The sequence below is a fragment of the Aulostomus chinensis genome, chromosome 2 (genome assembly GCF_037954235.1).
Source record: "Aulostomus chinensis isolate RoL2024-O1b breed Wild chromosome 2, RoL_Achi_v1.0, whole genome shotgun sequence".
Classification (NCBI taxonomy): domain Eukaryota; kingdom Metazoa; phylum Chordata; class Actinopteri; order Syngnathiformes; family Aulostomidae; genus Aulostomus; species Aulostomus chinensis.
Genome location: NC_141321.1, coordinates 14,421,582 through 14,446,508, shown reverse-complemented (window position 1 = coordinate 14,446,508; position 24,927 = coordinate 14,421,582). Strand labels below are relative to the sequence as shown.

General features: G+C 41.9%; 1 protein-coding gene across 8 annotated transcripts in view; it reads right to left on the bottom strand.

Moving 5' to 3' along the window:
* baz2ba (bromodomain adjacent to zinc finger domain, 2Ba) overlaps positions 1–24,927 on the bottom strand; it is a 72,840-nt gene that overhangs the window by 29,492 nt on the left and 18,421 nt on the right. For all 8 annotated transcript variants that reach the window (XM_086180524.1, XM_086180517.1, XM_086180549.1 and 5 more), the window contains one exon: positions 1,811–1,999. In XM_086180524.1, coding sequence (XP_086036650.1) covers positions 1,811–1,997 — 187 coding nt within the window. In that variant the 5' untranslated portion in view covers positions 1,998–1,999. The remainder of the gene's footprint in view (positions 1–1,810; positions 2,000–24,927) is intronic.

Sequence of the window (24,927 nt, the reverse complement as noted above, 5' to 3'; positions counted from 1 at the left end):
TAATTAAATCTAAAAATTTGAAGCGAGAAAGAAGCACAGGAAAGACATACCTAGGATTACCTTCTCTCTCTCTCTCTCTCTCTCTCTCTCCCTCTTTTCTCTCTCTCGCTCCCTCGCCCTCTTTCTCATTCTGTTTCAATCCTTCCTCCACTCTGACAAACTGCACCGCCTGCTTTTTTCATGTTTGGATGCTGCCGAAGGGGGATTAATTTGTTGTTTGTTGCAGTCAATCAAATTTCCACAGACAGATTTAAGTTAATTGCATCCGTGAGTTGATCCCAGAAGGAGAGTGCTACGAGCGCCGATCAGCTTTTATTCTCCGAGTGATATCCTCATCAATGACACATGCGCGCGCACATATACGCACGCACACACACACGCACACACACACGCACACACACACACGCACCAAGTCCATGCTTGTTTTAGTGTGCTTCCGATTTATTTTTCCTTCAAGTGTTATTGGCAGATTGGCAAAGAACCTTGAATCAATGCCTGCACATTCTGTCATGATACTGTATCTCTGCAATACATAATTACCGATGTTACCTGCATACACAGCACACTTGACATACCCTTGTTATTCTGGTTGAGAGCATATTTCCTTTTAATGACAGTTTGATGTGGGAAAGCAAAGGGCAACCCTTTACGATAACTTTCAGCTAATACAGACATCTGTACGTAGTTTAATTTCAGTCCACATTATATACAACAGATTTGCTTGACTGTGAAAAACATACTGCACCATAGCTCGCCTTTCATTTGACGCTCAGTCCAAAATCGCTTATCTCAAGAATCTGAGCACACGTAATGGTTAAGAGGGATCAGGCAGATGTATAATGCATAAGGAGGAGATGCTTCTAATGGCCTCTTCTTTGGGGCAACACTGAGAAGATGGAGGACAAAACAAGGAGCTTTATTTTATGCTCTCATACTTCCTCTTGTTGTAACAGAACAATCATGTTCCAACAATCATGGAAAACCTGCTATCCCCTGCTCATGGCAATCTCAGTGTGTGTAATGCATGTGTGTGTGTGTGCGCGTGCGTGCGTGTGCATATCTATGGAAGGCCTATACAACAAAACAGCGAGACATTAAGAGATGAGGTGAAATAGAGTATGAGCAAGTGATTCACTCACTCTCACAAGGGATATTTGAATAAACACACACACTCACACACACACACAAACACTCACACAATTCTTCGCCTAATGCTTTGACCAATACACAGAAAGGAGGTTGGATGCTGGACAGGACTGATGGGACACTGATGTTAAATCATGCAGGCAGAGGCTCTCTCTTTCACTCACTCACTTGCACACACACACACACACACACACACACACACACACACACACACACACACACACACACACACACACACACACACACACACACAGGCAGTGTCGTGCTGAGTCTGACTCCGAGGCAGCTGGAGCTAGAGAACTGAAGGTTGTCAGGAGACATGGTGAAGCATGTGTGTGTTTCTCACACAAAAGAGCCCTCTAATTGTTTGGGATTCATTAATGCAGCAGCTTTTCAATTGCAACCCAAGCTGTCAGGAAAAAAAATCCTTGTAGCTTGGAGAGAGGTGTATTCACACAGGCTGCAAACTAACTGTATAATTAATATGGGAGGAAACTCATTTTTCATGGTAAAGAAATGAGGAGGACTGTGAATGCTATCAAGACATGAAGGTGACCATATTTGGCTCTCTTTTAAGGTAACATGGATATTGTTTTCGACGTGTGCTGGTATTTTTCTTGAGACAGATCGACAGGCAGACCAAAATGAAAAAAGTGTGTCTTACCAGAGGTGCTGAGGGTGGATCCCAGTGCTGAGGGGCTTGGGGCCAGGCTGCTCTTGGAGTGGGGAGCGGGGGATGACGAAGACGAAGAAGAGGAGGAGGAGGAGGAGGAGGAAGAGGCCGCAGGGGAGGAGGTGCGAGCAGCAGACAGGGTGGGCGCAGGGGAGGCCAGCCGCTCTCCAGACTCCATATCTGTCAAACACAATCCAATCAGCAGGGTTACAATAGCAAAATACACACACACACACACACGCACAGACACAAATGCCTACTGTCACACCTGCACCACATATCCTTGCAAACACACACACACACACACACACACACACACACACACACACACACACACATCCTGACACTTTTCCTTTCACATCTCACTTCCCCTGAACAATATTTCTATTTAGCCATGCTCACTGGCTCCCAGCCTCTATTGATTCTATACAGGCAAGGAAGAAGGATAACATCTTTAAAGACTGATTCAGGACAACAAGGCAAGTTTTACATTTATAGTGCACAGAATGTGATCTGAAAAAGGACGGGCATCACTACAGAGAACTCACTCTGGTGAGTGTGAAGTAGGATGTTAGGGATGAAAAGAGTTAGCAAGCAAAATGAACAAATACACTTTTCTACCCTACCCCTTACAACTAACATTAATTACAAGCTACATGGTTTGATTAATAGAGGAGTATTGAACTAAATCAATAGTAAATTTATACAACTTTTCCAAATTTTTGTTTTTGCGTTATCTTTTTTTCACAAACTTTTTCAGGTTTGGATATTGCTATTTTCAAATTCCATCACTTTTCTGGGTTTTTCCCATGACCCTATGAACCCTGATCACATTTACATTTCAGAGCTCTTTGAGGCCTTTAAATACAATACTGCTCTCTGAGTCTGTTCAGGTGGAGCTAGAACTAAAAAGAGAGGTTTTTAGATGGACGCATTAACAAACACAGCAGCTTCCATTTATCGGACTCAGGCTTACCACGCTGGTCATTATCAGCCAACCAGCAACATAAAACCTAACAGGAAATGTTTGGCCATTTTGCAGCCAAATATTTTACTTACATTATTCAACTTTAATCCCCTTTTGCTTACAACGGAGAACACATTGTGGCCGTGCCCACACAGCCGCCAACTTGTGCAACCAAATAAATACTAAACATTATCAAAACACATGAATTTGCATGCACACGCGTGAATGCACAGTCACACATTTAAACCCCCACTGCACACACATACACACACACACACACACACACACACACACACACACACACACACCTCCCCGGTCTATCACATCAACCTGACTATTTTTCTGTCTTCTCTTTTTCCATATCCCTCTGCCTGACACTAATCCAGGACTGAAAATCCCCTTCAAAAGCACAGTTTGCAGATTGTGTTTTACAGGCAGGCTTTGTTATTGTGTCATTACACATAAACAGTCTCTGCCTCCATCTCTCTTTCCTTCCCTCTCTCCCACCACCCCTCCATCACCCTCCCTCCCTCTCTCCTCTGCAGTGGGAGCAGAGCCACTGATTAAATCTCTGAGACAAAAGCTGCTATCCTCTGAATATCAAGTATCAGCCTTTCGCCAGGAGCAACACTGACAAGAGAGAGGGAGAGTGGGAGAGGGAGAGAGAGAGAGAGAGATGGTGAGCAAGAGGCGCGGATGACAAGAAAACCTGCTGCAGTCCACGGGGAGGAGGCTGGTGTGCCATCGGACTTGGGCAGCCATGACTGCCATTGCTGCAGTGGAAAAGATGGCGGGTGTGTAATTATGAGCAAGGTCAAAGGTCCTACAAATGGCCTCTCATGCAAGGTGACAGGATGGGGGCTAAAGAGCCAGATTATCAACCAGAACGACAAATAAATTATTGTTACATATTAGTTACAAGAATACATTTCGGGCTGAGTGAAGATGAAGTGTATTATTGTAAGTCTGACCAAAAACTGTTACCTCTCTGCCACATTTTGTTGCATGACTGGTCGTCACACTCTGTGCTCCCTCACTTTGGCTGCCACCCTTTAAATGTCAGGTTAGGGTGAAAAAAATAACAAGAAAAAGATGGGGGGTTTTCAACACATTAAAAAAAAGTGGTTGCTCCTGACAAAAAAAATGTAAGTATCATTAGACGTGTGATGAAAATGGAGAGGAGCTGTGGCCCTTCATAATTATCATAATGCACATGAAAACAAAAGGCTTGTGTCTCCGAGGACGAGCAAGCTTATGTGGTGTCAGCTGGTAAGTGAAGCGGATCATTCCCTACCTTTTCAGAGGGAAAAAAACAAGAGAAAGAGAGGAAAAGAGGTACAAAGATTGAAAGGGGGGGGGGGGTTAAGCAACAAAATGCGCTGTGATTTGTTGTTAAAAAAAGACGAATAAAAGAGAAAGTGGAGAAGATGAAGGACAGGTTGCAAACCATTCCTGTTGTTTCTCAATATATACACTTAATGCCTTCGTCTTGTCAAAACGTGATGATGTGAACAGAATTGATCCCCCCCTTACAAACAACAAAAAAAATCCCTCCTTTGCAGAGGTGTAAAGCAGAGCTACCCTCCCCCTCATCTCCTCTCATCTCCCACAATCTCTCAAAGGGCCTCTTTCTGGGGATGAGAAATGGGGAGAGAAAGGACAGCAGGGGGAGAAATGACTGCAAGGCAAGTCCATCTTCCTCTGACAACTACAAACTGATCACTTAGCGCAATTAAATCTAATAACAATAATAAGATTGAGCTCAGCAATGTACCACCAAATGCACAGTCGCAACAATGATTGCAACAATAATGGAGTGCCAAGGTATTTAAGGATCCAATCCTGACTTAATTACGAGAAATTAAAATGGATTTAGCATCAGAATTAGCTTGATTTTATAGGTAATTAACGGCATGCCACAGTGGCAGTATAAGGCGAACGTTATAATCTCAGTGAACGGCTAAATCAATTTGATCTGAACAACACCAACCAATCAACAAGAAGCGGCGCAACCAGGAGCAAAGAAGCAAAGAGAGGGAGAATTTATGCTAATGGATGAACTATGATTTATAATATGTGCTCCGGAGCTGGATTCACAGTCACGACCAGAAATACAACGCAGCACCCAGCTGTCAATGAATGCAGCTAATAGCGGTTGGATGCAGCAGCCCTTCAGGAGATAGTGTAGCTATAAACAGCTCTGCGGTTTTATGATTGCATGTGGCCTTCATATAGAAGCCTTCACATGTCATCTGAAAGGAGGACAGAATTGTATAAAGGAGGGAGAGAGTGAGTGCATTTGATGCTGGTGTAATGGCCTGTGCTGTTTGGCATGTGGCCTTACATCATGCATTTGTTTTGTGGTGTTGTATGTCTGTGTTGCGTGTATGTAAGGGTGCTTGGTTACGCGTGCAGCACGGTTTGTGTGTGTGTGTGTGTGTGTGTGTGTGTGTCAGCGCCTAAAACTATTCAACCCCCTATGTGTCTCAGTCCAGCCCCTTTTCCTCCTCACCCCTTTAACACACAAACACACACACACACACACACACACACACACACACACACACACACACAGAGTAACAGATGGCTGATACTAACTGAGATAATCCGCCAACAGAGTCATCAGCATGGATCAGTGGTAATCAGAGTGTGGACACAATGTCTCTTCTCCAGCCGTAATGGAAGGAGCGCTGGGCGCAGGAGAAGTGAAATGCATTATTCCCTGTGATGACCTGACCCCATTCAAAGACACACGGCAGCATGCAGCTCTCTTTCAGTGTGCGTCTGACCGCAGCCCAAGAAAACTGTATCTGCCACTGCATCTCCAACACTGGCTCTCTCCTCTGGATCTCTTACTTGTCGTGATCTGTAACTGTGTCGAGCTAAGACCTCTATTTAGCTCAGGCGTTCTCCGAGCAGTTAGCAAGACAAATGTCAGCATAACAAGTGTGTTATGATGAATGTCGCTAGGATAAAGAATCCCACCAGTATGAGTCATTCACCATTAGCACTCCTTGTTTAATTAGTGTTTTGGAATCATTACTTTGTAAAACTTTGTTCCATTCAGTGTTACTTGTTACAAACACAGATATTTGTTATTATATTGGCATTTTCAGTAAATAATGAGGTTCCTCTAGTTACCAGGAGGCAAAGTAATGAATCACTCATTCCACAGATATTTTCTGTTACAACTGAACTTGTACAAGTCATCAGCTTCTATACCTTTTATTTCTGGTCTTGCAGAGCTGTTACAGTGTTGAACTTTGCATCTCACTTAGTGTTTATGTATGTCTGTGTGGGTGTTATGTTGTAGACACGACATGTGCATATGGACAGGGATGTTTGCACTTTGCATGCTTGTTGGCAATGAATGCTGACTGGGAAAGATCATCTTGCTTATAGTGGAGTGCACGCCTAAGCCTGCTTGACCCCTTTTCTCCTCCCTCCCTCAATCCCTGCCGCCCCACATGCACACCGATGGCCAAGAAATGACATAAGCAGGCATCTTGGCAAAAATTATGTGACAACCTTTGCCCAGAGTCAAACACCGACTTAGAGAACATTTAAAGTGACAGAATGTGCAGTGTAGCTACATAATCAAATAATAAACAGTTGTAAAAAGTTGTGTAATTTATTTCAGGGCTGCAACCATTGCTGATTTTGATTTCTGATTAGGCTGCTGTTCCATCCATTCTGACAAGAGAGGACATAAAATAGAGGGAAAAGGCCATAATTTCCTATAGTTCAGGTTTAAGATTTTATTTTTTGTTCTGTTCAAGTAGCAGTGCAAAAGCATCTCATAAGGCAAGAAGTAGCAGTAATTACAAGAAAATCTGGGAAAAGTAAATGTCACATTTCTAAAAAGAACATGTCTTTATTTAATCTCTAAATACAGATATTGAATAAGATATTTACATAGCTGCATGAGGGCTTCATGGACACAGTAGATGGAGCCAAGGCCTGAGAGGAGTACAAAGAGGCAGCGTGCCCCAGTGTGGCCTGTCTAGGTGTCAACAACTAGAGTGACTCAGACCCCTCCTTCAGCTCTGCTCCTACCCAGTGACAGATGGCAGAGCAGGGTATGTAGGGGATGGGCACTATCTCTTACCCCGCCTCAGCTTGGCTTGGCAGTGGTGCTAGCCACAGGTCTTATTACAGTCACACCAGTGCCTGCCTATCGGCCCGCCTCCATGTAACGCTGGAGCTTACCCATGCTAGAGCTGCTTACTGCCTACCAGGGCAAAAAGGTAATGATATGCTCCTGCGTGCTGCAAATGGTAGAGCGTGCCACTAACACGGAAGAGTTTCCAGCTTCCCATTCACTGGGCTCTGTAGTAACACACATATCCACTTCGCTCTAAGAGGCTTTAGATAAAATAAAACCAAACAGGCATGCCATGCGCATTTTGTATATTTTTGAAATGACAAGAAATCGTCTCTTGCCAAATGGCTTTATTTGCCTTTTCAAGCATACTGTAGATGCCAAAGGCTGGAATCAACACCCCTACTCACCATCCGTCTCTGCTTGGTTCCCAGTGACAATAATGTGATTTTGGGACATGCTGATGACTCGGTGGAGAGGAATAGGATAGGCTTGTCACTTGTGTTTGATGTCAAACCTATGTGTGACAGAATAGTGTTACTCAGCTCTACCAGACATAGCACTACTCCCATTTCCTGGCCATAAATAGAAGAGAATGAGCCGGTGGTGAGTGTGTATCTGTGTTTGTGAAAAAGTGTCTGTGTATGTGTGTCAGGCACACACACACAAACACACCATTCTGTCATAAAGTAAGCCTGGTAAGAAAATTCGCATCTCTTACGCCTGCACATCTGCATCCAGCCAAAGCTAATTATTCTCCCCATGGTAACCTAGCAGGGTCTTCACATCAAAAAAACAGAAGTGTGCATCAGACAATCATCCCTGATGAATCTGCTCTTCTCCCTCTGCTCGCCACTAACACTCATCTGCCTGTCTCACCACTCATTACGGTTCATCTGTAAACTGAGCGAGATCTGCCTGCCACTGGCTGTGTTTGTCTACAAGAGCCCAAAATGACTTTGGAGCAGTTTGGAAGCACAAAGTAACACCATCCTAATGCTGTAGACAATGTCATGTACACACACACACACACACACACACACACACACACACACACACACACACACACACACACACACACACATTAATTTCCTGAAGGATTACACTGACTTTTACCCTAACCACTACTTGCAAAATCCTGAACTTTACTTTAGTGAAGACACATTCTAAAGTAGCACATTTCATGTTTCACTTAACAAATGACAATATGTTAAAAACAAGTAAGAAAAGCATACATGAGAAAGAGCAAAAAGGGACCACACAGAAGTGATTAGGAGGAGAAGAAAAAAACAACCAAAAGAACAAAGAACCAAAACATCCATCCATCCATCCATCCATTTTCTTCCACTTATCTTGTTAAGGGTCACAGGGGGGCTGGAACCTATCCAGCGACTAAAACCAAATTTATTTTTTTTTTTAAAGCAAAGCTAATTAACCAAAAACAATGCTAAGGGGGTGTTTTTAGCTTAAATTCATCATTGTCACCAACTCGTCAATCCCAGAAGCTGAGTACAGCTATTGCCATAACAATAGTTTTGGTTTTCAGTTTCACCAATGACTCAGACGGTTTCAGAACTAGTGTCTAAAAAATTTTTGGTAGCACTGTTAATCTGATAAAGAGGAGAGTATCATCAAGGCTGCATGTGAAGAAGCCACAACTTCATTATTTAAATATACAGTATATTAGATTGTTTCTGGCCTGGTGCAAGAGTTCATAGTGACTGTCATGTCAAATCAATCATACAAAACACAAAACTAATGCAATAAAGCAGCTTTGAGTCCTTTTCAGGAAGTGGCTGTTGTTGCATACATAGTCTTTTACATGTTGAGACAAAATTTTCAAGGACAAAAGAAAGTTTTTCTTTCATTTGGAAGACTAAATCTGAGACATATAGACATGAAGGAATGAGTCCAAACACCCATAAATAAGTTAGTATTGTTAGATGTGTAGTTCCCTTGTCTCAAAGTCAATGGGTGTTTTTAATGGATCTGCAGTTAAATGCCTTGAATAAGGTTTGTGATCCAACAACATTAAAAACATCTGTACATACGTCACAATTTGAATGTCAAAACATTTATTTGGGTTTTTGCTATCGAGAGGCCAAATCAGTCTACCTAGGTAGACATTAATCACATTACACCAAAAACAGGAAAGGCACAAAGCTAGTTCTGAAGCCATGCATCTGTTCGTTAGCAAAATGTTAGCTTTGAGCTTCAAATGGTTGTAGTTGCACTTTAAAAGTCAGTCGTATTTATTATTGGATAATCCTGCTGAAAAAATATTTTTTACTTTTGATATAGGGAACCCATGGTGATGCCTAACTCATAGTGATGTTAACTTATGGTTTGGCCTATAAAGTAATGTCATCCCTGCTGCACTGTAATGACAATAATTAAATCCAAAAAAAGAAAGCATGTCTTCAAAAGATACAGGTCAATATCTCGATGGCCAATAAATACGTAATAGCAATTTTAGAACTGCGACTAAGAGTAAGATATCGAAGGGAGTTACATTTATTGAATGAAAACTGTTTAAACAAGAACAGTCAGTCCACTTCCTCTTCTTTCTGCTAACTACATCCAGAGAGGAAAGTTAGGAGGCAGTGACTACTTCCATCAACCACATTTCAGTTCAAGTTTATGATCTGTAATAAAATCATCTTACATTCAACAAAGCCTAATGTAGTGTGCCAGGGACAGGTTCAGGGATTATTGTCTGTTGGCGAAGAATAACAATTAGGTTTGATAATCGTGCAAACTGAGTTGGATACACTCTGTTACCTGCATTTCTAATCAGCATGGGAAAAACAGCAACAGCAGTGAGAAAGTGTGGAACTCTCAGGCTACTCATACTGTTAAGGCCTTGCAGGAGTGATCAATTAGAAGTTCATTCATTAAAACTGTGATCTGAGTAGTTTGAGTCGAATTTAACCTGTTTAAGAAGTTCCTGTTCAAATCGGTTAAGGAAAGAAGGACGGTTACCCATGGATGTCTTCATGAACTAAACATAAATCTGGCGTAATAACAGGAGCTTACTGCTGTCCAGCAGACAGCCAACAAGACACACAATCTCCTCTTTGATCTAAGGCTGTGTATTTTTCATGTCATTGGTGCTGACATGGGCAGAGACAAAGTTAAACTGCGTCATCACCCTAAAATGCCTGTTTTACGTCAAGGAGAACAAGCCCCCACAATTTGAATGTGTAGACAGATTTATGTCCCCACATTGTGACAAATACCTCTCACACACACACACACACACACACACACACACACACACACACACACACACACACACACACACACCAGATTCATTGGAGGTGAGGGGAATGGTAAGCTTGGTAATGTTAATTACCATTTAGATTACAGACTGTTACACTATTTTCCAAGTCCAATTTCCAGAGTATGTAACTCAGTGCAAAGAGCCAAAGTGATGATTTGCAAGAATTCTGCCCTGAGGCTTTACACATTGTGCTTAGATACTAGGTGCTTCGCAAAATACATGACACATATTAAATACAGTAACCAGTTTTCCAGAATTCATCAGAATATTTATGCATAGATTTACAGCAATTCAATTTTTAAAAAGCTTTCTTTAATCATCGTATCGCTAATATTTCTTGCATCACACTAGACGTCAGTGTAATTGCTGTCATAACAACTTTAATATTTGTCCACTTTGGTGGGTTTTTTGACACACAAATTCATACACAGACATTATAAGCTCCAGTCACTTCATATGTTTGTATTCACTGTAGGATTTGCCATCAAAACTATGAATTTGATTTGTATATACTCTTTAATGAAGTTATTGCAACCAGAAATGCAAATAATTCCAAAATGTCAAATAATATGTTCACCATAACATTTACTGACATGCCCCCCCCCCCTTTTTATTGGTATGAGAGAATAAACTGGTATACTGATTTTGATTATAACTTCCTACTGATTAAGAACAAAATACAGTCTAGGTACAAGACTAATTTTGTAGATGTGTGCTTCTTAAAATTGTAATTATTGCTATAATTTGTGTCTGGGGTTTTTCAAAACAGTTTATATTCTAAAACTCTACTAATCTATAAAAGCTGTCATGCCTTTCCAGATCCTCTCTGAAGTTGCAGGCCAAGGTATCCCTCATTCGGTGAATGGCACATATTTGAATAAATGCAGGAAACACAAAAATACATGAAACGGAGTAACAGGAAATAGCATCAGTTATCAGGGTATATCAAGGGACAGAGGGGGAAGAGCATGCAGGAGAGCTGGGGAGGCTGAGCATGGTACTCTAGATATACATAATGCAAATGACATGCATGTCAAATAGCAAAACAAAGTGACAGTGACAGAACAATGGAACAAGCAGAGACCGGCAAGCCTTGCTTGAGCAGTTGTTGAAGCCCTTCACGTCCATCTCCATGGGAAGAAAGAAAGCATTTAGATTCAGTTTTGTTCAACTAGAACTTTACTTGCAGGCGATAACTTTATATCTGTGTCAGTGTGTGAAAATTCAGATAAGTTGTGTGTGAGCAAAAAGAGCTTAACTCATGACACCATCATTGACGTTCACCAGGACATTATATACGTAGTCTGTACAAGCACAGACTGACTCTTATTTTCTTTGACTCTCGTAAACCACAAAAAAAATTTCAAGTGCCATATTCCAAACTATCCAGCGCAAGTGTCTGCTTACAGATTTATAACTTTTGCAGTGGCCATCAAAGTAAAAACTGATTCCTCAAATCCACTTCAACATAACCCCCCCCCCCCACACACATCTGCTCCTTTTTGGACAGTTGATAAATAACCGTCCATTTTTAAAGCTGACTATTTATTATAAAATTACCGCTCCTGACTTTAGGACTGTTGCTTATAAGAGAAAAAGTTATCATGGAGGCATTTTTCACCAGTTCGTGATATATACTGTAAATATCAGTTATATAAGAAAACATGTCGGGCTAATACTAATAGTCAGTTGATAAAGCAGCCGTAATATGAACCAAACCATTTCAATAGACACAAACCTCTCTCACAGTAAAGCAAGACTCTAAAAAATATATTTTTATTCTTATTTTCTGCGAGTTTTATCTGAGGTGATAATAAACTTTGAAATATAAAACTGGACGTTGCCTGGGTGAAGGTGCGTTTATTCTTTCCTGTGATAATACTACAAGATGCAGAATCACAATAACATCATTGAGGGTTTCTGGAGTTAGCTGGTACATGTGGCTATATAGTTAACAGCTAATTTAGCTGTTAACCAAAGGAAAACGCTGCTCACATCTCTGGCTTGACTCTTATGCAACCCAAGCCCATTCACACCTTTCTCCCCCCGCTTTCTCCTCTCGCACATTGCTTTTCACCTTTACATTCTCTTTGATGCTTTTGTTAAAATCAACATTAATAACACCACTGTGTAATGATTTCATGAAAGAACTCTGGCCTTCTGCTCCACGCACACACACACATGCACGCACGCACGCACGCACACACACACACACACACACACACACACACACACACACACACACACACACACAAACAACTGTAGGTAAACAAGGTAGCAAACAGAAAACGCAATCCAGAGTTGTAAGCTGGTTTGAATCCTGTGATCAGATGAAGCATTAAATTCAATATGTCAATCACATGTGCTGCTTTGTTCAAATGAATGTGTTACTTAATGTTCAACATGAAAAAGACTGGCTGGAAGAGAATCGTGTTGTATTGACAGAGAGGGAGGCAAAGCAGCGGGCAGTCAGCCACTCTTTTCTGCTTCACTGCAACATGGGAGGGAGGCCAGCTTGGACACACACACAAACACATACGCACGCACACACGCACGCACGCACGCACACAGATGTAAAAACACATAAACACACTGACAAGCACACACTTGCATAAAAAGCACACACAGGAGACTCTCCTCCCTCTCTCTCTCTCTCCTCTCACTGTGTCTCACACACACACACACACACACACACACACACACACACACACACACACACACACACACACGGTGCGGCAGGTGAGGTGCCAGCACATCACAGCGCTGCCATTTTTCAGTGTCTTGCTCAGGGAGAAGCGCTCTGACATTTTATGAAGCACTCTGCAGAAATCAGCAGCTTGTAATGGCGGCTGGACTGTCACTCCTTTCCACTCTTCACACTCAGTCTATCTCCCTCTCTCACCCTGATTTTAAGATACCATCTACCCTGATTAGCATAATGCAATCAATTTTTTTTCACCAAATTGGCTTTTAATTACAAAGAGCAAACTCTTATCAGTGTCTGTTTGAGCTTTGAATGTTTTAATATTTAAAAAATGGCAAACTGAAGTAAGGAAGTAAAACACGAGTGAAAGGTTAAAACACTAAGACTGATGGCTGAAAACCCAGAATAAAATAGAAATGATTGGGCCTCATCTTTCAATTGCAGTCTTTTTAGACAGAATATTTTGTCATTTTGACTTTGACAATGAGAAATCTAGTAGTTATTTGAAATGATTTCTAAATGGATTTGTATTTGTAAATCTGTAGCTGTTTTTTTCATGTCATCATTTGACCCTTGGGATTGTACTTGATGGTAAAATTACTGTACATGTTTACTGGGAAGGCCTAATGATTAGAAACGCAGCTGTTAAATATGTTATCTGCATAAAAACAGGGATCTATAACCATGATTAACTCTCTGGCATGTTGTTGTGCCTGACAAGCTCTCTGTTGAGCAATGATTAACAGCTAGTGACTCTACGAACCGCTGCTCGCACATTAACACAATGTTGACATTAGCCAGCCCCTCATACAAGCCATTACTGCTGCGGCTAAGCTAACTGTCGTCTTTGGAAGCCAGGCAGCCAGCAGCCTGTGGCCCCACAATTTACAACGATGACAAAGCTTGGCACCCATGCTCTAAACTTTTCCCCCAAAGTTTCACTCAGGGCCACTACATTTTAGTGTAACTCAAAATAGTATGCCTACAGGGGAAAAAAAAGTGATTCAACTTGAAATATGTGGGAAGTGTCGGGGCCAAATCTCTCCGTGTAGGCTACGCTATAAACCTTAAACTAAGCCGATTTCATTAATGTGACATTAGCATTTGTAATGAGAAAAGGGGAAAAGAAACCCTTGGGACATCTTTGTACCGTTACAAAAACCACACATGCATGTGCATGCGTTTGCCCACGCACACGCACACACACACAAGCAAGCACACACACACACAAGCGAGCACACACACACGCACACACACACACACACTGCAATATCAGGCACTTATTTACATCCCTATTACACAAGAATCAGGAAATGCAGCCAAAATTACAGAAGTGAGAGAACGTTTTATTTGCGTAGGTTTGATAATGAAATATCACAGCTTAGTCTCTCTAAACTAACTGTGACAGTTAGTAAATCTTTTTAGCCTTCACTGATCGACTGAACAGACAAATAAAACTCCCACACCATCACTCTAGACAGACAAAAGGGAGGAAGACTGTGTCAATATCACATCTCATCACTTTTTAAAACTTGCCGCTGCAAGTCTGTGGTACTCCCAACTCTGAGCTCTTTTGATGTGGGACGACACACAGTCCACACTTCTCCTCTGACAGAACAAATACTGTATGTTCGTTTGATCTGTGTGTCCATTTTAAGACTCTCACAGTAGTCCTCACAAGATGCAACATGTAGCATTGTTGAGTAAGTGGCTGTGTGTTTTTTTATTCAGCTGCACATGTTCAAAGACCAAATACCCTGTGTTATAATATAACGGTTGTGTCATTGCAGAGACGCGTGTCTACATTTCAGGTCACTGTGAAGTAACAAACACTAATGGTATCAAACAATGTGCTGCTTTTGAAATATTTTGTTTCTTAAATAGATCAGTATCTCTACATGAAAAAACTCAAATTATTTGGTTGACTAAAACTGGACTTTAAAGTACATTTTAACACATTAGTCAGACTGATATATACTTTTCAAAGTTGAGTTAAAACATCCAGATAATGCAGTTAGGACTCAAATGACTCCAGCTTGTATCTGGTTTTATCAGCCATCAAACTAGCATGGCACTGTGTGTATGTTCCACAAGTCCCAGTCCTGGAAGTCAAACTGCACACGTGCAACACAGCAACAAAAATACTGCATTTCTGGGTGGGCATGGAAACATCCTTTAAGCTATCTCAGGTTAAGAAGTTGTGGGTCTTTATAATATAAATAATAGTATAATAATATAATAGTCTTTGAATTTGAGTCCGCCATCCAACAGCTTACTCGCTTGTGAGGCAAAAGCGAAATCAGAGAAAAGTCTGATAACAACCCAATGTAAGGGGCATTTTACCACCCACTCTTCCACACGTTCATGTATAGTGGCACAATGACTGTAGTACAATTTAAAAAAAAAATACTGCCACTGTGCAAGTAAATCCACAATATGTTATTGCATTCATATCAAAACTGTTGTAATATGGAGACATTCCTGAGGATTTACTTATTGTGTTGGGCTGATATGTTTGGGTGTATAATTACATTTGACTGACTTTATCTACTGGTCTTGTTCCCTGTTTCTGCAGAGTGTGAACAGCCACAAAGGTCATTTTTAAATTCAAATTGTGTTAAACAAGGAGTAGTTGCAGCAAAACATGGAGGTACATACGCGTTGTTGAATGTTAACTATGATGATGGTGGCACGTAATATGCACAGAGCAACAACCAGATTTATGCTCAGCTTCTAACTAGCATTTATCTTCTCTATACCCACAAGATTTCTCATCTAAACTCTTGCTAAGCACTGAGATGTGTACTGAATAGTGATTTGAAGTCTTGTAATCTCTTTGCTGCTAACAACGGTAGCCCCATTACACAGCTTGTTCTAGGTGGGGAAATTGTACTGCCTGAATAAAAATGCACAGAAACAGAACAGTGAGCCAAAAGGAGCTGCTGCTGAACCAGAAGCAGAGGAAGTCTTAATGTGTAGGAGAACCAGAATGTCCCACTCCAGTCTGGACATTGACACTGTTGTTTTTACATGTCAAGCTTCTGATTGCTGGTTGACCGTGTGTTTCTGTTTCAACAAGCAAAGTGGTGTGATGGCGGGTTATTGCAGAATCTCTGAGAGAAGCTAGCTAAAGTAATTGGACTGTGAACACCAAATGATAGCTCCACTAACTGGATTTGAGAAACTGTATAAGTAACCACACAAAACATCCTGAGCAAGAAAGAGCAAAAATCAAGTCTGTGGATGTACTGAAGTCGATGTAATTTGGACCGAGATGGCACCAGGATGACCCAAATCCCATAGCCTGCAGCTGGCTGAAACAGTGGTGTTATTGATATTTATGATACTTAACTATCAAATAACTTTATAAAAAAAACAACTAACCACTTTCAAACGTCTGACTGGAGAATAGCCACTGTCAATTATTTACTCATGTCAATATATCAAAACAAAATTGCAATTCAGCGCTGAATGATTAACTGGTCTTCAATTAGTTGTGCATATATTAAAAATAGTGCTGCATGAATTAGTTAAAAAGTAATTTTGCATTTTCGTACAATATTTAATATTTGTGATGACACGGTAAAATACACAAATGGTATCATGAGTCTACTTTTTGGTTATCAAGAAAAATGCACACAGATAGCTGATAATTCTGAAATGGGAATTATTCAAACTGTGAAGTAAAACCTTTATTGAGGGAGGGGTTATATAATAACAAGGCTGTGATTGTGACTCCACAAACTGGGCAGCACTGGAGAGAAAGTTTGTTAAAATAAAGTTTCTGTGCTTCAGTTGTGCAGGAAAAGAAAGTATGGACTTTGGCTCCTTTTTATGACACTGAAAAAATGAACTAAATCCAAACATGCTGTGATATTATCTACATATATATTTACAATGTTAAAGATTTCAATTACCTGTAAAATTGGGCACAGAGATACACTCATGTACGACACTAATACAGGACTTGCTGGGAATATACTAAGCGTCTGTGACTCAACTCAAAATGAGACTAAATCAAGGAAATCCACAATTGTGTGAGAGGAGATTAAGACCAGACTCTTCAACATGCTGGCCGCCACATTTTGCCTCCAGGCATGTATAATGTTACTTTTTCATTGTTGTTTCTTTCCTTCTTACTTTCTCTTTCTTTCTGTCTGTCTTTTCTGTTACGGTGATATCTGATTCCAAAAGCTGATCCTAAAAGGTTCAGCGAATGATGTTTGCAAAGTGAAAATGTCATTGTCCAAAACTTGTGCTCTTCTTCCTGTGACCCTGCTTACATTTTCATCATTATCAAAGGGCAAAATCAGGGCAGGATATATCTAGTGACACATCCAGAATGTTTCGTCTGATGGGTATTTTTCTCTCAGTTCACATTCAATTTAAAGAAGGTTCATAAGTTTTCAGAAATCAGTTTCCTCCTGTTCAGATGGATTATTACATCAAATGAATATCATAACGATAAGTTAAGCCTTTTTAAAGTCACTATTTTGATGCTTTAATGCATCACTTATCTTATTCACCCACCTGATAAACACATTCTTGCATATGACCTCACGGAGACACGTATGTATGAAGCAAATGTGTCGGAGGAGTTAGGATAGAAATTGCACTTGCTGAAGACAAGCATCCCAGTTACATCGCTGTAATAGCACGTTATTCTGATCAGCAGTGGGATAGTAAGCCTACTGGAGCCGGCTATACTGCGTCCGGCTGTGAAGTGGTTTTGTTCTGTCCTCCGTGCTGCTTCATTCCACAGGGAGTTTTTCAGAAGCATTTTATCTGCTCAGACTTGCTGTTTTGGTCATGTTCCCTTGATTTTTTTCTATTGCTGCATTTCATAATAATAAATGTTTTGTCATTCAATGGCTTCATTTTTAAGCAGTTTTAAATCCACTTGTGTTTACCATGAACTTCTTGTGAAAGGGGTATTATCTAGAGTATGTCAAGGTGTTTTATTTTTGGATTGACTGGATTCTATGACATTTTTTGTGTCCGACTTCCTGCCACACTACATCTGCTCTATGCAACATGCAGGGCAAAGACACACACATACATACATTGTTTTTGTCCATCTTTTAATGAAGCATTACTTGGACACTAAATAGTGTCAGTATTCATATTCGTCCACTTTCATGTTGACAAAAGAGTTATCAACACTTTCTAATATTCTGAACAGATAAATGTCATTAATTTGCTGACTGCAGAAAATAATGTGACTTACTAAAACATTTAATAGCCCTACTACAAATGATGGTATTTTGGAGGGATGGTAACAAAGATTTGAACTAAAAATATAGGTTCACACATTGAGAACCCAATCCCTTTCACTGGAGGCACATAATGTAATGAACTTCACAATTTATCCACTGTCATCACTATGTGCTGAAATACATAAATTGCAATACATAATAATTACAATACCATGATGGCACTCAGTCTAACACTGGGTAACTTTGTGTGTGTGTGTGTGTGTGTGTGTGTGTGTGTGTGTGTGTGTGTGTGTGTGTGTGTGTGTAAGAGAATAAATGAGTATCATGGGAAACAGCTTCAATCTACCATTTTGTGATTTCCCCTCTTTGCTCCTCTTTCCAGGACAAATTTTCTTCTTCCCTGAGGGCAAATATAGAGGACCCCCTTTAAAAGTCCAGCTGTGCCTTTAAAAGAGTTTGTCACACCAGCGATGGAGAATATCCACAGAATAGAGCTCTTTTTTTCCTTGTGACACGGCCCCATTTCCTGTGTCACCACACTTCCCTTGTGTGATTTCATATAAAAAGTCACAATATTTGAGCTTCCATTGTTGACTATGTCAAACTGAGCCTTGACATTACTGCACTGTAATCACACCACCACAGGTGGACACACACACACACACACACACACACACACACACACACACACACACACACACACACACACACACACACACACAAGTTACCCAGTGTTAGACTGAGTGCCACCATGGTATGACACTATCTTTTCATGTGAAATTATATCCACTGAGCCATCCTCTAGATCCCCACACTTCCTGATCCAATCACACAGCCTCCTTTCGTTGCCTGATATGATTTAAGGAGGGGTCAAGAAGAATAATGGCTACGTGGGTATGCTTGTGCTGAGTGTGTGTTAGTGTCTACGCCTCCACGAGTAGATTCCTTGTGTGGTGAGGCTGAAATCGAAGCTGCCTGGGCCTGTTGTTGATAGCCATGTCTCACCCACTCACTGCCCCAGAGGGAGTCAGGACCAAGACCACGGCTCAGGGTCTGTCTGTTCACACACATGAAGCATGGGCTTGGATTACAAAGGGCTCAAATATGACTCATCCCAAGGAGGGGTGGAGGAAGGCCCTCTCTCTGTTGTTTTGCATGTGTGCGCACACACACACACACACAACTTGCAGTGATAGCTACATCATAGGCTTAGACAGAGGACCTTGTGGTTCCACACACCTGTCAAAGACAGATGTTTGAGAATAAATCAGAGAGAAGCTGGGAGTGAAGAGAAGCTTCACACACTGTTGTTACTCCACTAACTCAGTACACCAGTACGCTAACTGGAGAGCAAACAGCTGCACATGACAAAACACACCAGCGAAGAAAGCAACAATAGCATTCATGCACCTGACATGCATATAGAGAGGGACTACATTGTAGTGGAGGAGGGACTACTTTCAGGTTTCTGTATCACGGGCTCCACTGGTATTTTTGTGTTTTTAACTCTGTTCTGTTGCTGTGTAACCAGCTCCAACCCTCTAGAGCTGAGAGTTTTTAAGTGCAATTGTTCTGGAAGAAGCTGAAATCCTCCAACGACAGACAAACAAGTCACAACAAGGCTGAAAGCAGTGTGGGTGGTTTAGAGAGGAAGCTCTTTTTTCCCTGCTGCTGACTAGGTGAATTTCATGATTTCTTCATTTAAATATAGAACCGCTGGCTTATGAAGAATTTCACAAAGCCCTTTAAGTAGATGTGTTGCACAGTTATACAAAACACAGACACAATACAGCTATATTTAAGTGCTGTGACCCCCTTGGAGCAGAGCACCAACACCACATCATCCTACATCCTGTCACTCAGTGTGGCACACTTCCTGGTTCCAGAAACCATGTGTCATAAAAAGAAAAGTCAGCTGCATCCACACACATGTAGTTACTGTCTATGCTGGCAGTCATGTCTATGGGCATCTTTTGTCACTTGTGAGTTTTGTGTGTGTGTGTTTTGTTTTTTTTTAGCCTGTGTTGTCTAACAGGCTGGGAGAGGCAAAGTGTGTGTGCAATGGTATGCATGTCTGGTGTGTATGTGTGTGTGTGTGTGTGTGTGTGTGTGTGTGTGTGTGTGTGTATGTGTCAAAAACACCCTTCACGCTCTGTGGCCCAGAAACAGGATAAAACAGTGAGTTAACCAGCAGCACACTGACATTATCTCTTCTTTGCTATCCTGGAATGCCAGCCTGCTGTGAAACTCTGAATATGTGACGTCCTGTCACACCACATAATGTGTGTGTGTGTGTGTGTACATGAGTGTGTGAGCCAACTCTCAAAAGAAGGAGTGTGTGCAGTTGCTTTGCTTTGTCTTTACTCATAAAAGGCACAAAGCCACATGTAAATGTCTCTGGCTTAATACTTGATAGATCTTCAAATATTAGACACTGTAAAGTATACAAGGGCAATATTGATGCAGACCAAAGATTAATCAACAAATTACTCAAAAATTAAAATGAAATGGAATAATGTGAGTGTCAGTGGGTGTATTTTTTCCTCTATGATCTGAGCAAGTTTGGCCACATCTGTGCTGAAAATCACAGGGCCAAATAAAGCACAGCTCTGGCCCTTGTGATGCCTATGAAACTAACATCCATGACTCAAGAGGTCAGGCGGCCCATCCATGCTGAGCATTAGGGGTTAAGGGGATGAAACCAAGTGTGAAATGTGAGAAGACAAGCCAACATGGTTTCTCAGGCAACAAATAGAAAGCCGACAAACATATCTCTGTAACTGTGAGGAACGTGAGGTATGTTAGAAACAAAGATTGTCACATCATGCATGGTTCATACGAGAGCGAGATGGGAAAGGAATTAGAGTGGCTTTTTAAACTGGCCAAGTTTAGACATGTTAATCAGTAATAGTCTGTTGTACTCAAGACAGGAGGAGTGTCAGTGTGTGTGTGTGTGTGTGTGTGTGTGTGTGTGTGTGTGTGTGTGTGTGTGTGTGTGTGTGTGTCTTGGACATCCAACTCTGATTTTTATTTGGGTGAAGCTCCAGACCAAGAGATAATCCATCTGGACTGTTTCCTTACAAAACATATGGAAAAATGCAGGAGCCTTTTTTTTCTTTTCCTTTTTCCGCCCACAATAGCTATTAATATCTCTCAGAGAACATTTGTTCATGTCCCGCTAAGGACTGGAATTCCTGCAGAAACACAGTCATCTTGGAGGATTAGAAGGAGGCGGTCAGGCATATTCACGCACTCTCCATATGTATTCTCTATGTGCAAGGATGAGCACACACACAGTCACATAAACACATGGACTAATGGGCAGGCACTCAACATCCCTCTTGCTCTCACGCACACACATGCACGGACAGACACACACACACACACACACACACACACACACACACACACACACACACGTAGATCTAGGTAAATTGATGTGACGTAATCTGAAACCTTACACATGACATGACTTATTCTGGCAAAGTCTTTTAAACAAAGACAGCCTTTCTTTCCGCTTTGAAAATGATTCACTCTAATATCAACAAGGAGCCCTAAATCATACTGCCGGCTACCTGACAGGAATTGTCCACAGAAGAACAAAAAGCCATGTTAAAATGATAACGCTGTAAATTGTTTTAATAGTAGCCAACACAGATAGCATGCTGTGGAAACAACAACCTTTTCTTTAAACCCTCTGCAAAAATCCAAACATATAGTATTCCCTAGAAAATGCAATTGTTGTGTGTGTGTGTGTGTGTGTGTGTGTGTGTGTGTGTGTGTGTGTGTGTGTGTGTGTGTGTGTGTGGGTGAGTGTATGTGTGTGTGCGCATGTGAATACAATATTCATTTTGCTGCAGGAGGACAATCTATGAATAACAATGAGAGGCGCTAATGAAATCAGCCATCAACCTGCGATACATACATATTAAAGCAGGACCTCCGAGTGTCATTCGCTTAGTGCATCATTTGTTCCCACTCGTTTTTTTCTCTCTGCCACCTGACCTTTAGAGTATGTACCCCCCCACCGACCCACTTCTCAAAGCTTAAAATAGGAAGTGTACCTGTAGTACTGCATGAGTGTGTACTATGGCTATGACAATACCTTTCAGGGATTCATTCAGCATTGATTTGTGTAGCAAATGCACCAAGAGCACATATGATTAATTTCCGAAGTTTACAATTATAACTGATAAGTGTCATAAATGGAAACCACTGTCAAGGCTGTACCTTCAGGATAATGTCATATCATCCCAGCTGCCAGGGAACGACGCTCCTCCCTTCCCTCTAAGCATGCTTCACAGCTCTGGTCTCTCTGTCTCTCCCTTTTCTCTCCCTAACCCCCACCCCCACGCTGGCAGGGAAATGGATCCCTCCACCTGACAGTGGCCATTTTGAGCCTTCTCTCCTCTCCTCTCTACTCCTGCTTCCTGGTAAACAATGGGAGGGGGATAATTGATCAAACAGCCAGGGAACCCTCCGAGCAGGGGAAGGTCACCGCCCGCCAGCCCAGCTCACTAAGAAGGGGAGGAGGGGGTGAAATGTGTGTGACAATATGTGTATTTGTCAGTGTGTGTTGTGTGAGTGTGGACATGCATGTATTGCATCTATGTATGCATGTGTGACCAACTGCGTAGAAAAAAGTGTGTGTGTGCGCACGTGCGTGCGTGCATGTATGTGTGTGAGGGTCTCTCCAACTCTCTTGAGCTGCCATTTTTCTTCCCTGACAAAGACTCCATCTGCCACAGAGCCATTTGCTGCCTCCCGAGTCGGCAGAGCATTCCGCACGCCGCGTTCACCTTGATGTCACCTCTATACAGATCACGCCTTGCTGACGCTGTACTCACACACACACACTCACACACACTCACACACACACACACACACACACACACACACACACACATACATACACACAAACACTCACAAAAACACAACAAATTCCTTTCCTTCTCATATATGCACAAGCATACACACTCCTTGTCTCCTACCTACAAACAAACAAACAAAAACACACTTTTAGCCTCTGTCATACATACTGCCTTTTCACTCTCTTCCTCTTACACACATATTGTGTGTGTGTGTTTGTGTGTGTGTCTAAGCAGTGGCCCTCCCTCTCCTCTGCATGGCTGATATCACTGTGCAACCATCAGCGCTGTGCATTGTGGGAGTGTCTGTTGGGGCAGAGAGACGCGACAGGGGCTGAGGGATTCACACGCCTCTGAAAGACAGCCAGAGGGAAAGAGAGAGAGAGAGAGAGATTCAGGAAGGGAGGGAGAGGAGAGAAAGAGAGAGAGAGAGAGAGAGAGAGAGAGAGAGAGATACGGAGGGGGCCAGTAACTGGAAATGAGAGATGGCATTTTAAAGAGGAAGCTGAATTTCACCTGCAATTACCGTAGCTCCGGGGCACATGGCTCGGTTAAGAGACATTTCATTCCAAAGCCACCGTGTATAGCTGCCGCACTGAGCCCTGAGAGGAGCATAAAGAAGGAGGGAGAGGGAAAATAGAGCGGTGCAAGCCTCTCCTCTGCCCAAGATGGCCCTTAGCAGATGTGGCGATGAAAGAGAGGAGGCAGCTAGGGATGCAACTGGTAAATGAAACCCAGCAGAAAAAAAGCTGAGGGAGAGGAGAGGAGATTCAAGAACAGATAACAAAACAGAGGAAAGAAAAAGGGTATCTCATTCAGCAGGCCCCAACCCCACCATCTGCACACCAGACCAGACAGCTGAACTGGGCCTCAGAGAGTACACACGCACGCACACACACACACACACACACACACACACACACACACACACACACACACACACACACACATACACACACACGCACGCACGTACACACGCACTGAACAAAAAACAAATCAAATCCAATAAACTGATACTCACTCTCACGGATAAGTACAGGGAAAGCTGTGTTTAATGATTAATATCATTCTTAATATTCGTTCTCCCCTTTTGATGAGAACTCCCTCTTTCTGTCTGTCTCCCTCCCTCTCTCTCTCTCTGTCTCTCTCTCTTGGTCTCTCTCTCTCTTTCTCTCTCTCTCTCTTAGAACTCCAAATGGAGCAGTAATGGTTTCCCCGAGGCTCAATGTCCTGGCTAGTTTCACCAGGCACACTGCTGTGTTTCATAGGAGAAGTGTGACTGCACAAATACAGTAATGAGCTCTCGCTGGGAGCTGGGGGCCTCCTGGCACTGCTAATGGCTCCTCTGGACTGCAGCTGTCTCCAGGTTACAACCTGGCCTGGACGACGAGCTGGGACACACAGGCCTAGTAGAGACAAACTATTCCCAGCCACGGGCATGAAAACCAGGTCCACATTGGACAGTGTGTTCGGTGAGTTGATGTAGAGGTTCAGGACAGATTTGGGGGAAGGGGTTCAGGAACAGGAAGCTGGAAACAACAAGGGGCCATGGTAGAGACAGAGTGAGGAATAAAGACAGTTGAGGAGATGTGGTTTAGCCATAAACGCAGCAGATAGACCCAATAAACCTGGAGGCTCTTATATGACAACAGCTGGCACTGAGTGAGTGTGTGTGTTTGTGTGCGTGCATGCATGTGTGTGTGTGTTTTTAAAACAATGTGTGTGGTCTGCTTCATTATCACTAAAAACACCAACACTTGCATCTATTTACACCATGAGAGTAAAGGAGATTCATTTAACTTTGAAGAATTAAAGCAAAATTGATTCATTCATTCATTTGACACGATGGTAAAGTCAGCAAGGAAACATAATACAATATGTCATTACATACCAGCAGGTTGTAACCTTTGAACCCAATAAACTCAGTGACAAACTTAATTTTTCAGCCAAGTGAACAAGTTCTAACCA